General features: G+C 44.5%; 1 protein-coding gene across 3 annotated transcripts in view; it reads left to right on the top strand.

Moving 5' to 3' along the window:
* LRRC69 (leucine rich repeat containing 69) overlaps positions 1 to 15,979 on the top strand; it is a 98,188-nt gene that overhangs the window by 65,553 nt on the left and 16,656 nt on the right. For 2 of the 3 annotated variants that reach the window (XM_073550506.1, XM_073550507.1), the window contains exons 4-5: positions 9,770 to 9,965; positions 12,782 to 12,853. In XM_073550506.1, coding sequence (XP_073406607.1) covers positions 9,770 to 9,965; positions 12,782 to 12,853 — 268 coding nt within the window. The remainder of the gene's footprint in view (positions 1 to 9,769; positions 9,966 to 12,781; positions 12,854 to 15,979) is intronic. The other variant, XM_073550508.1, reaches the window with a different exon arrangement.

Genomic DNA, 15,979 nt, shown 5'->3' with positions numbered 1-15,979 from the left:
TCCAGATTGTTTGTGCAGCATGTGGTCCACTTGCATGGGGTACCCCTGAATGTGGTGTCTGATTGTGGTGTGCAGTTTGTGGCTAAGTTTTGGCGTGCTTTCTGCAAAAAATTAGGGATATCTCTGTCCTTTTCGTCCGCATACCATCCTGAGAGTAATGGTCAGATGGAACGCACTAATCAGTCTCTAGAACAGATCCTCAGATGTCTGACTTCTGCTAGACAGAATAACTGGTGTGATATACTGCCGTTGGCTGAATTTGCCTTCAATAGTCGGGTGAGTCAATCCACTGGTATGTCCCCTTTCTTGATCAACTATGGGTTCAGTCCTCATTTTGGTGAGTTTTCTCGTATGGATTCGGGGTGTCCCGGGGCTGAGGACTCTGTTCAGCGGTTAAAAGATACATGGGCAGAAGTCCAGCGGCGTATATCTAGGTCTCAAGGCAGGTATAAGTTTTTTGCGGACAGGAAACGAACACCTGATCCCATGTTTCAGGTTGGAGAGAAAGTTTGGCTCTCCACGCGAAACATTAAGTTAAAGATTCCGTCAGCCAAATTGGGCCCCAAATTCATTGGCCCGTACAACATTGTGGAAAAAATCAACCCAGTAGCATACAGGCTGTGGTTTCCACCCTCTTTCAAGATCCCTAACGTCTTCCATAGATCTCTACTGAAACCGTTTGAAGCAGTCCGGGGAGAATCCAATTCCGCTGCTCCTCCGGTTTCGGTTGAGGGACATGTGGAATATGAGATTGGTCACATCGTAGATTCTAGGTTGGTACGGCGGTCAGTACAGTACCTAGTTCATTGGAAGGGGTATGGGCCGGAGGACAGGTCATGGGTGCCGGCCCGGTTGATGCATGCGGATCGCCTGGTTTGGGCTTTTCATGCTAGGTACCCGGGCAAGCCTGGGGGTCCAGAGGACCCCCGTTGAGAGGGGCGTACTGTCATGATACCAGTGCTGGGTGACCGGCACATCTGGGGTTAATGTTTTGATCTCAGTGCAGACTCTTACCTGCACACCTGGGACCTATTATGGTGGCCTCTCATTGGTTCTGGGAAAGCTTCTTATAGCCTCAGGAAGCTCCCATCCCCCGTCAGTTATACTTTCGCCCTTGGCATTGTGTGGTGACCCCTGAGTGTGTTTGTGCTGTGTTCTGGTTGCTTGATTCTCTGTGTACGACTCGGTCTGTTCTCTGGATATTGCTTTGGATTCTGCTTGGTACCTTCTATGTCTGTTTGGTTTTGACTTTTGCATGGCCCTGACCATCCGTTCTGTCTCATCCCTGGTACTTTACTGATATTTCTGTGTATGACCTCCGTTTTGCCTGACTCTGAGTATTTCTGTATAGTGTCCTGCCATCTCTGAAAGCAGGACGCTAAGCCCCGCCCCCTTGCAGTCACATGACCATAGGTCCTGTGACTGCTTGCTAAACTTCAGCTTCCACTGGTCCTGTGTATCTGTACTTTCCGGCTGTACCTGACCCCGGGCCCCCCTAGACCGAGGGTGAGTCCCTGCTCAGCGGAGGCTGCACGCCGGCACTGACAGGATCCTGTCAATTCTCTTTCCTATGTAGCTTAGTCAAAATGTTCCAGTCCGAGAATATGGCCTGGAGGATTGGATGGTGCTGCTCCTTCTGCCGAGATTCCAATAAGTAACTGAAAAAAAGTTTTGGAATGGAACTATAGTTTATTTGGGCTCTTTCTATATCCAGCCATGCCGGATGCGAACTCTCTTTGACCCAATCCTGACCAGATATTGGGCAAAGCGAGTCCGCCATGTCTCTTTGTTTTGTATAAAATATCCGCTGCAATCCTTGCCTTTTTATTTTTCCATACAAAGAGCTGAATTAAATTCTGAATTTTTGTTATAAACGAGACATGTATGTTTAAAGGGATAGTTCTAAATAAATAAAGAATTTTTGGTAAGATGAAGACCTTTACCACTAAAATTTTTCCTAGTAGGGTCAGGTCGTGAGTTTTGAATCTATGGAAATCTTTGGAAATAGTTTTAACAAGGTTATATTGGTGGGGATAATGGATTTAAGTTTAGTGGTACCCAAATAAGTAATTCCCTTTTCTTCCCATACAAAATTGGATTGCTTTTTTATTTTTTCAATTACCGTGTTATTTAGATTGAAGGGTAGAATTTTTGATTTCTCTGCATTGATCTTAAAGTAAGAAACTTTTGAGAATCGGTCTAGGGCCTGGGTCAAAGCTTTTATTGAGTTTATTGGATCTGAGATTGAAATGATAAGGTCATCAGCAAAAAGTGTTATCTTATGCTGACATTGCTGTGTTTTGATGCCAGATATAGAATTATGACTCCTAATTTTTTCAGCCAGGGGCTCAACCGCGAGGGCAAATAGTAAGGGTGATAAAGTGCCATTTGAGATGGGGAATTGCGTAGAGAGGTGGTTGTTAATATAAATTCTTGCATTCGGTTGAGAATTTAGGGAAAAGATTGAGGAGATAGATTTATTATCAAAACCAAAATTAAATAAAGAAGTTTTTAGATACTGCCAATTCAATCTATCGAATGCTTTTTCTGCATCTAGACTTACGAGCATAGAGGGGATGTTTGATATCTTTATCAGATTAAGCAAATTTATAATTCTTTGCGTCCCATCTGAGGCCTGCCTGCCCGAAATGAAGCCAATTTGGTCTTTTCTAACCAGGTAAGGCATGATATTTTTTAGATACGCTGCAAGGACTTTGGCATATAACTTAATATCACCATTTATTACCGATATGGGTCTGAAAGTTTGGACTTTTTCCATGTCTCCAGTTTCTTTTGGTATCATTATTATAGATGCTTCCAAACATGTCTGCAGGGAATGCTCCTAAATTCGAGGCATGGTCAAAAAGGGTTTTCAAATGAGGTGAAATAATATATGTCAATATTTTAAAATATTCATTTATAAACCCATCTGGGCCGGGAGACTTCAGTGATTTAAGTTTGGTTATAGTGCCTGCTATTTCTTTCACACTGAAAGGTGAATTTAATAGCTCTAAATCTGAGGGAGTTATCTGTGGAAGGTTTAGATCAGAGAAGAAAGAGTCTATGGCAGCTTGATCTGGGCTAGGCATTGCAGAGTCAGACTTTAGATTATAAAGCTTGCTAAAATATTCTGCAAATTCATCTGCAATGTCCGAAGGATGGTGTTGAAGATCTAATTTTCTCTATTCTCCTATGTATGCGTTCTTGCTTTAGTTTGTTAAGCATGCATCTAGTTGGCTTATTCGTGGACGTATAAACATTAGATTTGGATGCCTGAATAATTGAGTCATACTCTGTTATGAGTTCTGCCCTAAGTTCCTGCCTTGGTTTCATCAGTTCTAAGTGAATGGTATGAGATGGATAGTCAGATTTATTTTGTTGATCCTCTTTTATTTTTATTTGGGATTGCAGGTTGGAAATTTTTTCCCTTTTTTTTTTTTTTTTTTATGCCTAGCTGAAAGCAACCCCTAATGACCGCTTTGTGCGCTTTCCATAGTATAAATAGGTCAACATCTGATGAGTAGTTTTCATGGAAGTAGTTATCAATAGTATTCCTAATTATCTCTCTATATTCTGGGATTTTTAGCAATGTCAGGTTGGTTTTCCAAAGAAATGTATTTTTTATCGGGGGACCTAGAATAAATTCCCCCATAACTGGGGAGAGGTCAGAGAATGATTTGTTTAGTATTTCAAGCTTTTTGAATTGAGGTAATGAGAAAATATTAGTTAAGAAGAGATCAATTCTGGATGATGTTTTATGCACATCTGAATAATGTGTAAATTCTCGTGAGGTTGAATTGAGACATCTAAAGACATCGAAAAGTTCATTTTGGGTGATCCAGTTATTTAGAGTTGGAGCCAAATGACGTACGGTAGACGAGGAATCCATATTTCCATTTGGCACTATATTGAAATCCCCTACTATTAGTAGCTCTCCCCTCTTGGCTTCTTCTATTTTTTTAATAATTTTATTAAAGAAGCAAAATTGTCATACACATTGACTATTGTACATTTTTTACAATTTAGGCTGCAAATCAGGATGTGGAATCTACCCTGAGGATCAATCTCCTCACTGATCAGTTGGAGTGGGATATCTTTGCTTATAATTGTGATAACCCCTGCCCTTTTTTTGTCATTAAGTGATTTGTACATGTGGGGGTAGTTATTGTGTTGGAAGTAAGGGTGGCCATCCCTAACTTGACCTCCTGGAGGCAAACAATATTAGCCTGTGCTTGTTTTATCTCTTTCCAAGTGGCAAACCATTTGTACGGGCTATTTAAGCCTCTAACGTTGTATGATAGAATTTTTACTTTCATATTTCCTGCCTACGTTCCTACAAGTTATAAATTACAGTCTGGATGTGAACAATCAAAGAAGAATATCAAAGACTTTCTTAACTAAGCCTAAATCTGCTCAGTAATATTTCAAACAAAACTTTGTTCAACTCGAGTAGAGCTCTCCTGAGGGATCACACCTCCAGTGAGACCTGTCTCTAGCTTGGGGGGAACAAACCAGAATTGTGGCAAAGAACCCGCCTAGTCACCCCAACACTATACGTAATAAGACTAAAGGCATGTAGACCATACCTACGAAGAGATTAATGCATAGTGTTCATCCCTTATCTTTGTGGGCTAGTTCTTCTTGGAGGTAGCGTACAAAGTCTAAACCCTCTTCTATTGTAAAGAGAGGGATATTCTTTCCCTTTTGCCAAATCAGCAATTTAGTCGGGAATCCCCATCTATAGGGGTTCCCAGATCTCTAAGTTTGGATGTTACTTCTCCAAAAGCCTTTCTAGCCTCCATTGTGGCTTTTGAGAAATCCGAGTAAATTTTGAGGTTGTTATATGGAGGTGGGAACTGGGAAGGACCCCTTTTCTCTAATGGATTTCAAGATTAGTTCTTTCGTTTGCAAAAAATGTAAGCACAAGATAGTATCTCGCCGTTTGTCAGCGGCGATGCCTCGTGGACGCGGCAGCCTGTGGATCCTGTCTATAGTGAGCTGTAGCTCAGATAGAGAAGGAGCTGTTTTTTTAAAAAGGGACTTGGTGTAATCTGCAAGGTCATTCTGCAAGACATTTTCAGGGATTCCCCTTATCTTAATATTGTTTCTTCTGCTCCTATCTTCTAAGTCAGTTATTTTTGATCTCAGGGATAGGAGCTCCATTTTTAATTCCAAATTTTCTTTTGCCAGGGATTCTGATTTATTTTCCACTTTTATTATTCTTGCCTCATTGCTTTCAAACCTCTAGCTATGGATCCCTGCAGAGCACATGGGGAGGCCCTAGACCCAGTGAGGCTGGTGTGTTGAGAGATCCCGGGAGTACGATCGGATACCAGAATAGCACCAGGTGAGGCCTGTGTGTTGGACGGTTCCAAGTGGGGACAGACGTCCTGAATAGCACACGGACAGGCCACATGTGTGTGCAGAGTCAGTGATGGCACTGCATTGGGGGAGCTACCGTCTGTCTGAGGAGCTGGAACTGTCAGGTGGCTTGGTGAGCAAGTCATTAGCCAGGATGGTGATCCCATTTCAGCAGCTTCCCTAGGAGAGAGGACTGACAAGAAGTCACGATGTGGAGCAAGAGCTCCTGTAAGGTAACTCCATAGACTGTTGGTACCTGTTATGTTCCATGGATGTTACTGAACTGTACGGCGTGCGGTCACACACGGTAACTGGACAGTGAGAAGTCCAGCGTGTTTAGAGACTGCGAGTTAAAACCATACGTTATGAAGTACTATGGACTATGTGTAAGCCGGTGATGTGCAACCTCGCTTACCATGTGGTTTATGTTGTATAAAATAGACTGTTTTATGTGCAAAACCGTGCCTGTCTACATTAATCCTGTGCCAAGCGAGTGTCCCCCAACGCACTCAGTGAGCGCTCTCTTACAACACCTTGTCACGGGTTTACCGCGACAAAGAGGAGCCAGAAAACTACAGTGTCTGATTTCTCCTACTTCTGCACTGATTAGAAGCACTGCACCGTCACGGTTCAGGTTTCTCCTAGCAGTGCAGATTATAATTAGAGTTGAGCAAATTTTTCAAAATTCAGTTCCAATAATGATCGACGGTGAATATTGTTTTTGCAATATTTGCCGAACATCATTGGAGTCAATGGGAGTAGAAATGAATGAATGTGTTCAGAACCAATCATAAAACAAAAATTCAGCACAAATAGGGTACCAATATGGCACGGATATGGCAAACTCAGATTCGGCAACTGATTCCGAACATATTCTCTCAACTCTAGTTTTAATCTGTTTCATTAGAATGCTTCTGGAAGCTTACCTGCTTTATGGCTTTTAGCTGTTCATTCCTCTCTCCTATTTAAACTGGCCTCTAGCAATCAGGAAATGCCAGAGTTAGCATCATTGCTGCATGGTTCAGGAGCTTGGAGGAGTTTGGTTGTTTGAGGAGTCGTTTGGTGGATTTATCTAGTGCCTGTTGCTTGGCTTAGCTTGTGTGCAAATCTATTTCTTCTCCTTCTTGTATTTTCTGTTCCTTCACTCCCCGGTGTATCCCTCTGTTGTTTATGTGAGCTTATTTGTATGATTGGTATTTTTCTTTATCCCTGTATGTATTCATTTGTTAGTCTAGTGGGTGAACTACTCTCCACTTGCCTGGGTGGGGGAAAAGAACAGACTAAGGGCGGCATCAGGAGCTCAGAAAAGTACATGGCCCTGGCGTCTTCACCATCAGAAGTAAACCGGGGAACAGGGATAGATTGGGCGCTCCTAGCGCTAGGGACAGGGAAGGAGCCCCTGGCCCCGGGATACATGACAACAGAGTCGTGACACACCTTTTCTGAAAGGACACAGAGGCTGCAACACCATTAAGCCAGAGGTACCACTAACCAAACAACACCATGAAGACCAAGGAGATCTCAACAACTTTGTCCCTGACTTGTTTGTAGAAGTACAAGTCTGGGTTGGGTTATAAAAAAAAAAAAAATATATACTTATCTCTGATGAACCACCAGAGCACCATCAGATTCTTTATCATCAAATGGAAAGAACATGGTACCACAACAAACCTGACAATAGAAGACCACCCGCCAAGGCTCTCAGCACGGGCGAGGAGTGCATTACGCAGTGAGGCAGCACAGAGACCAAAGGTAACCCTGAAGATGCTGCAGAGCTCACAAGCAGAGACTGGAGTATCTGTCCATAGGACCACAATAAGCCGTACACTTCATAGAGAGGGCCTTTATGGAAGAGTGGGCAAACAAAAGCCTTTACTTACACACAAAAATTGTAAGGCTCATTATGAGTTTGCCAAAAGACATGTGGGAGACTCCCCAAATGTATGGAGGAAGGTGGTGTTGTCAGACCATTTTCCCCGTCACTGCTGCTGAAAAACATCCCCACAGCATGATGCCACCACCATGTTTAACTGAGCAAAACCTGTTTCAGTCTGTCAGAGATTTGAGACTGGGACGGAGGTTCACCTTCCAACAAGACAATGACCCATACTGCTAAAGCAACACTCGAGTGGTTTAAGGGGAAACATGTAAATGTTTTTGAGTGGCATAGTCAAAGCCCAGACCTAAATCCAATTGGGAATCTTTGATCAGACCTGAATTTTCAGTTTGTTTTTTCCGACGTGCGCCAAACGCACTGTGTTGCATTTTTGTGCGCTCGGCGCAGCGCAAAAAGGGCGGATGCGCGGGCAAAAGTGTAACAGCGCACGACCAGCGTACCCAACGCTAAGTATAGGGTATGCTGATCGCATGCAGCATCATGCGATCGGAGGAGGAGCTGACCGGAGGGTGTGCGGCCGGGGGCGGAGCTTAACGGCGGCCCTGCGCTGCGCCTGGTAACGCTAGTGTGAAATTAGCCTTATTTGCTTCACAAGAAAAAGAAAGCCAAATGTTCACATTTGTAGGCATGCACTTTACAGGACCTGATTAAACCTTAAAAAAAGTGAAATTCCAGGTTGTGAGGTAGACAAACATGGAAAATGCCAAAGGGGTGAATACTTTTGCACGGCAATGTACATGTTGTCCTTCATCCTCATTGCTCTATCTGTTCACTCCAAGGTGCTGCACCACCCTAAATCTCCTCTCTCTTATCTACCACCTTACACATCTTTCCCACAATGATCCAATGGTCTACATCGCCTCCTTCTTCTCTGTCTGCCTCCGTACACCGTGCTGCTCACAGTGTTGCACTACCCTATATCTCTTCCCTCATTTTTGTGTACCACCCTGCCTGTCCTCTCCATAAAGCTTTCCACCTAAATCTCCTCCCTCATCTGTCTCCCCCATACCTGTGCTCTCTGTTCTGCTAATGATCTAAGGCTACTTTCACATTTGCGTTTTTTTGCGCTACGCACCGTGCACAGTGCAAACGCACAAAAAAACGCATCATGTGTTTGTATGCGTTTTTTTTGCGGGTTTGGGTGCGCTTTTTTAAAAAAAACGCATGCTTTTTTTGCGCATACGTGCACATTACCATGCGCACGTATGCGCGCTCATAGACTATAATGGGTGTTTGGGTGAAAAAAACGCATTGCGTGCACATGCGTTTTTTGGGGGCAAGTCGGATGCACAAAAAATGCCAACAGGATGCATTTTGTGCGCCTGAGCGCACACTACAAAAAAACGCATGCGCATACAAACGCGTACAAAAGCATGTGTATGCGCACCCATGTAAAGTATAGGAAAAAAAGCACATGCTTTTGCTTCTCTCCAACTCTCTAACCAACTGACTGACTCTTGTCCTAATCTCTTCCCGCTCTTTGTAATGTAATCTAACTCCACCCACCTCCCAGCACGTTTCGTGTTCCAAGCAGGGAGCCTCCAATGGGTACTTTGCTATACTCCAAGCAGGGAGCTGCCGAAGGTGCTTTGCTACACTACTTTGTGGTGTGGGGTGCAGGTGTTGGAGCGTGGTTGGGAGTCTCCATCTTACCTGGATGGTGGGATACCACACCTCAGAAGGAGGTGCAGTATCTCTATGGCGACTGAGCCTCAAGGGCGCCACACCTGTGCACTGCAGTACTTTACTCAGCCCTCAACAGGACAAATCAGTACGCCTGCTCCGGAGCCGCGACGGGAAGCAAGGAAGAGGACGTCATCACATGAAGATGGGACACCCATCGGATCGGACTGCCCCGGGTGAGTATAATCTAACATGTTTTTCTTATCTTTCAGGTTACATCGGGGGCTTATCTGCAGCATTACGAAATGCTGTAGATAAACTCCTAATGGCGGTGGCCAAAGCTTATATGCGAAAAATGAGGTGACAGATTTCCTTTAATTTGTGGTCCATAATCTCCTGAACTATGTTCCGACAATGGTATTTGGTGAGTTTTGATGTTGCAGATTTTGTGCACTCATTAGTTAAAATAGGTCACTTGCATTTTTCGAAAATATGCAGGATGAAAAAAAACTCACCAAAATCTCATTGCGGGAATGTAGAATTAGGTAAATTAGGCTTTTCTGCGTGCAATATAATTATTTGGGGAAAATCTGAACATAAAACTCAGCGTACCCACAAGAGAAATTGTCAGGTACCGGATTTGAAACACGCACCGCAGGTCAGATTATGCTGCATAAAGAAGAAGCACAGTGGGCAGGAGATTTCTATAAATCCCATCCTTAACTGCAACTGTAAGACTGTGGTTTTCTTTTTGCGTAGCAAAAATGGGTAACCTCAGATACGCCACCAAAAACTGATCATGATCGTGTTTTTACATGTTTTGCATGTGTAATACCTAAAGTAACATCAGCCAGCAGCGTACCTCACTTCTTAATCTGCTCTATATAGGCTACAATGTCTTGAAAAACTCAGTATAAACCACAACTGTCTACACAACATCCCCAAAGAGTTGTGTGTCCTACCAAACCTTTGTGAGCTGCACCTTGGAAATAACCAACTGGAGACACTCCCAGAGCAGATCGGCAGTCTGAGCAACCTGAAGGAGCTGCGAGTCTACCGGAACAATCTTTGCAGCCTGCCAGAGGTGAGGAACATATGTAATATTCTCATGTTTGGTCAGGTGCCTGTTTCTAAAGCTCATATATTGTAGTCATGTGACAGATGAGCCCTGTCTGTGACTGACCGGGGTATTAGGCTTTTGGAGAATGGGTTATTCTTAGGGGGTGAAAGTAAAGCCTAGCAGATCACTGCCACGATGTCAAATGTATGATTTTGGAAAGCTGGACAGCTATTCCTTCTGACATTTCCTATATACGTGCATGATGGATTGGACATTCATGTGTTCTCAGAGGGCAAACAAGAGTAAGGCCACGTTCACACATTCAGTATTTGGTCAGTATTTTACCTCAGTATCTGTAAACCAAAGCCAGGAGCGGGTGATAAATCCAGAAGTGGTGACGTGTTTCTATTATACTTTTCCTCTGATTGTTCCTCTCCGGGTTTTGGCTTACAAATACTGAGGTAAAATACTGACCAAATACTGATAGTGGAAACGTGGCCTGTCTTCCCTAAGAACAAAAAGAAAGAGCGTTTAAATTCAACATGCTCAATCCTTTCTCCTGTCAACATCTATTGGGGGGGAAATTTACACATTGATGCACATAACATTGTTGGCTAATCCTGCCTAAATTTGTGTGGTTTGCTTGATTTTTTACTTTATATTCATGGGCATCTTTAAGGCTGTGGGCACACGTAGCGTTTTAAAACGCTCACTAAAAACCAGACTCCTTCCCAGAAATCGCACGTTTTTTTCCGCGCGATTTCACCGCGATTTTACCGCGATTATGATCGCGATTTTGCCGCGATTTTCGCGTGCGATATTCAAGCACTTTCCAAGCGATTTGAAGCATCGCTTGGAAAGTGATTGACAGGTTGGTCACACTCGTCAAACATAGTGTTTGACAAGTGTGACCAGGTTTTTACTATTGAGGCCGCCTATGCGGCATCAGTAGTAAAAGATAGGATGTTAAAATGCTAAAAAAAATAAAAAAAATCGGGGTATATTTACCTTCCGACGTCCCGCGCTGCATTCCCGGGCCTCAGCGTTCCCAGTAATGCCTTGCGAGACCTGTAATGACATAGTCTCGCGTTGCTATAGCGATCTCGCGAGACCGCTAGAGTCACGCGAGACTACGTCATTACAGGGCCTTGCCGCAAGGCATTACTGGGAACGCTGAGGCCCGGGAATGCAGCGCGGGACATCGAAAGGTAAATATACCCCAATTTTTTATTCTTTTTTTTACAGGGGTATGGTACCCAGGGCCTGGAGGACAGTCTCCTCTCCTCCACACCGTGGGTACCAACCGCACATGAGACGCTTAACTTCCCGCATGGTGGGCATAACCACATGCGGGAAGTCAGCGATTCTCATGCATTCCTATGGGTGCGGAATCGCGGCAATTCTTTGCGATTCCGCACAAAAGAATGAGCATGCTGCGATTTTTTCCGCGATGCGATTCCGCCGCGGAAAAAAGCGCAGCATTAGCACAGCATGTGCGGAATGCCATAGGAATGCATGGGGGGCGTTCTGTACACGATTTTTAAGCGTTTTCGCGCCGAAAATCACGGCAAAATCGCTTAAAAATCGCTACGTGGGCACATAGCCTAAAGCAGTTTTCCAGGCTTACTATATTACTGACCTAACATGGGACTAGGTCATCAGTATGAGAGTGATGGGGGTTCAACAACTGGCATCCCCCAAGCAGCTGCTCCATTCACTGTGTGTTGTGATCGGTCCTAGTTACTAGAACTCAACTCCTATTGAAGTGATTAGGAGACGTGCTGCAGTACCGAGGTATGGCCACTACACATTGAATGGCGCTGTGCTCTCTTGGCTCTGTTTACTATTTATCTACAGCTGTTTTCACTGTTTTCATCTGGCTGAGTGTCGGACCTCTGTCACTCTAAAGCCCCTGTCTCACATAACGATATCGTTAGCGAGATCGCTGACACGTCACTGATTTTGTGATGCAAAAACGACCTCGCCAGCGATGTCGCTACGTGTGACACAGAGCGGCGATCGGCCCCCCGTTGGATATCGCTGATCGTGCTCGAATGTACCAGGCCATTTTTTGATCGTTGGTGTCCACTGGCCAGCACGCATCGCTGTGTTTGACGCCGATGAGAGACCTCGTTGGCGATGCAGAACTCATGGACGCTGGCGTGAATCGTCAAAACAGCTGCTGTGTGAGAAGGTCCCAATGACCACCGAGGTCGTTATACAGATCGCCGCATCGTTGCTGCGTCGTTGAGTAGATCTGTCTGTTTGACAGCCTACTAGCGACCATGTAGCGATGCACCCGCTGAATCGGCTGTGGGTCTAATGTAAATGGGGGCCTGCTGACTCTCTCCCGGCATCATTTGTTGGAATTCCAACAGCCGATCCTTATCCTGTCCAGGAGATAACCCGCGGTCAGGGGAGTCTGACAGCTTCTATCTCATAGAAAACACAGGAATCCTCGGCTGAGCCAAGCGATCCTGTGTATGGGGGAGTCAGAGAAGATGGCAATCTGATGAATGATTGTTCAGCCGACACCTTTCTAATGTGACAGGGCCTTAAAGGGCTTCTCTAAGAGTGTAATAAAAAGACGTATGATGTAATTCAAATGATGATCCATCCTAGTCACTTGGAAGAACTGGCTGCAGTCTGAAAAACACAACTTCTGAGACCTGTGTCTAAACTGACTGGGGAGCTATTTTAGTACATTCTTAGAAAAACCCTTAAAGGATAGCTCATCAATTTCTTATTTTTTAGAAATCCCAATTAATTAGTCCATCAGGCTCATTGTTTTCCATAATGTCTAGTCTCCATCTTCCATATGTGCATTGTTTTATCTCTAGGGGCTTTGTAGGTTGAGGATGTTGAAAATTCTGGATGTTGCAGGAAATCAGATACAGACATTTCCATCCAGGGTAAGTAATAAATCCTTCAAATTAATGCGGTCGCGCGCAATTTAAGAGAACAAATAGCTTTTTAATACTCCCAGGAATCTTTTCCTCTCTTCCCCATAGTCTGTGTCTAGTATTACAGCTCATACCTAATGAAGTAAATGGGGTTTACTAACTAACTGTGACTATATGAGTGGTCATAACCATGGGTACCTAAACTGCTGTAATTCCCTACATGAGGTAATCGACACAGCAAATCTGAAGAACTATACTAAATTTCTAGTTGGAGGTATTTGCTAATATTATTAATATTACAACTAATACATATTGGGATAGGGTTGCTTTGCTACTATTATACTGATGACCCATTCTTGAGATAAATCTTCAATATAAGCTTGGTGGGGGTTTGGCAGCCAGTTCACCCAGGGATCAGCTGTTCTCGGTGCCGGTGGCGAACAGATGTTATCAGCTGCGGAGCTGTACATTATAGCTCTGTCATCTGTGTATTGGCTGCAGTTGGGTACTAAACCAATCAGACATTAATGAGCTAGCCTATATTGATGACTTAGGCTATACTCATGATGTATCTTATAGTGATGCCTTAGCCTATACTGATGCCCTAGCCCAGGGTTCCCCAACTCCAGTCATCAAGGCCCACCAACAGATCATGTTTTCAGGATTTCCTTTGTATTGCACAGGTGAAGCAATTATCAGCTGAGCAATACTAAGGAAATCCTGAAAACATGATCTGTTGGTGGGCCTTGAGGACTGGAGTTGGGGAACCCTGCCCTAGCCTATAGTGATGACCTAGCCTATACTGATGACCAAGCCTAAAGTGATGACCAAGCCTAAAGTGATGACCTAGCCTATATTGATGAGCTAGCCTATACTGATGCCCTAGCCTATACTGATTACCAATCCTATACTGATGGCCTAGCCTATAGTGGTGACCTAGCCTATAGTGGTGACCTGGCCTATAGTGGTGACCTGGCCTATAGTGGTGACCAAGCCTATACTGATGACCTAGCCTATAGTGGTGACCTAGCCTATACTGATTATCTAGCCTAAATTAATGACAGATGCAGCCAGTCACTGTCTCAGCCATTTGGTACTGTCTACATCAGTATAACTGCTGAGCTCAATGATTGTCTGCAGTTGTCACATGATGTGGACAGTAATAACTGCTGCAGCCACATCCACAAAGCCCAAAGGCTGCAGAGTGGAGCTGGTGTGTGGGTGTGGAGCTCCCTCACTCACCAGAGCCGTGGGGTGCTCGGTACCGGGCTGGTTGATCTTCTCAACGGGGGTTGTCACGGCAGCAGTGACCCGGTCCGTTACAAAAGGGTTGTTTCAGTGTGCTTATGGTGGTGAAAGTTTATAAGTGATTCATGACGCCACCTGTGGTGTTCGGCAAGGAAGATGTTAAGCCGACGCTGCAGACAGATCCTCTGGGACAGATGGTGTAGTGCAGCAATGATGTTCTAGCCCTCCACAGGCAGGGCTGTTGTCCCAGGGCAGTGTAGGTGAAGTGACACTTAGATGGTGTAGTGTCGAGCGCATGAGGGATATAGCAGTGTCGGACAGGTTGGCGCAGGAATAAGTGGAGGACACCAGGGCATGTAGTTCCAAAGCTTTGCTCAAAGTCTGTTGCAGGTACAGGTGCCCGCATCCGTGCCGTGTCCTCCGGGTCAGGAGCTCAGCCAACTTCCAGGCAAGATGAAGTACTCCTTTCCAACACTCCGCCAACATATGTGCCTTTTCTGAACGTCTCCTCTTATAGCGCCTTTGAATGAAGTACTCCTAGTACTGAGTTACACTGGAGTTCTTCCTGTCAGATGTTCCTATGAACTCTACTTGTACGGCAGACATCTGTAGCCTTCTTCCGGGAATCCTTGCTACTGAGTCCGGGCTCACTAATATGTTGCTGTTGTGCCCTCAAGTCTTGTGTGGGAATAAAGTGGTCACTACTTCTATTCCTCCGGTGTCTGCTGCAGGACCATTAGTATCCGTACAACCTCGGGGACTGGACCCCGGCCTTGCGCTTAGAACTTGAAGAGGGTTTTCCTCTAACCCTGGTCCTTGTTCTCTTATTCTCCTCACGTTCCGTGCTAATCCTTCTTCCCAATGGAGAATCAAGCTTCCCTTCTCTGTCTCTTTCCTGTGCCAGCAGACCCAGATCACTGTGGCCTGCAGCAGCACTTCCTTTTTCCATCCCTCTCCTGGGGATCTTTCTTTCTCACACTCTGTCCTTCTACATCCTCACTCATTGACTGAATGAAAGACTGACTGACTGACTCAATTCTTCCCGCGCTTTTGTGCGAACTAAACCCCACCCACCTCCCAGCATGTTTCGTGTTCCAAGCAGGGAGCCACCAAGGGGTGCTATGCTACACTCCAAGCAGGGAACCGCCGAAGGTGCTTTGCTACACTACTTTGTGGTGTGGGGTGCAGGTGTTGGAGTGTGGTCAGGTGTCTCCACCTTACTTGGATAGTGGGGTACCACACCTCAGGAGGAGGTGCAGTACCTCTGTGACGACTGAACCCTCAGGGGCACCACATACCCCCCATTAAACACAGCACGTCCACGGGCTGCAAGAAAACAAAAATTGACAAATACAGGAACATGCAAAATTTTTATAATGCTAATAAACAGTTCTTATCTAATTTTCTCAATACGAGAGGCACTCATTCTTGAACGTTGCAAAACAGTTTTAACTATCTATGTTCTAATACAGTACCTAATTCAAAAGTGCTATTGGCACTACTCACTAACACTTCAAGTATTCTTCATCAACACATCTCTTCATCATCTCTTCTTTCACATTTTTTACTTCCTTTTATTAACCTCAAGTGACAACCGTTGATGCCTGGTTCGTCATCTGCATTTCTCAAATCTTCATCTTTATTCAATTTTCTTTATTAAAACATTCCTATTAGTCATTGCTACTAATTAGATTCTATACAAAAGCTATTCTCTATTAATACTGTCATAAGGCACGTTATAAAATACTTCACATCAATTATTCTTGTAAGTGCTGGACACCGCTCCCAGCCGGGATCTCTTGCAGTGTCCTTTTGGGTGGAGCTATGCTCCATGATGAGGTAGTTCTTGTCCATAAAATGGCTATGTAAAACCAAGAAAGGGCACCT

The sequence above is a fragment of the Dendrobates tinctorius genome, unplaced genomic scaffold (genome assembly GCF_039654945.1).
Source record: "Dendrobates tinctorius isolate UK_male_01 unplaced genomic scaffold, ASM3965494v1 ptg000165l, whole genome shotgun sequence".
NCBI classification, from domain to species: Eukaryota; Metazoa; Chordata; class Amphibia; order Anura; family Dendrobatidae; genus Dendrobates; species Dendrobates tinctorius.
Note: the sequence above shows the minus strand (reverse complement) of the source record. Positions and strands in the feature narration are given on the sequence as shown.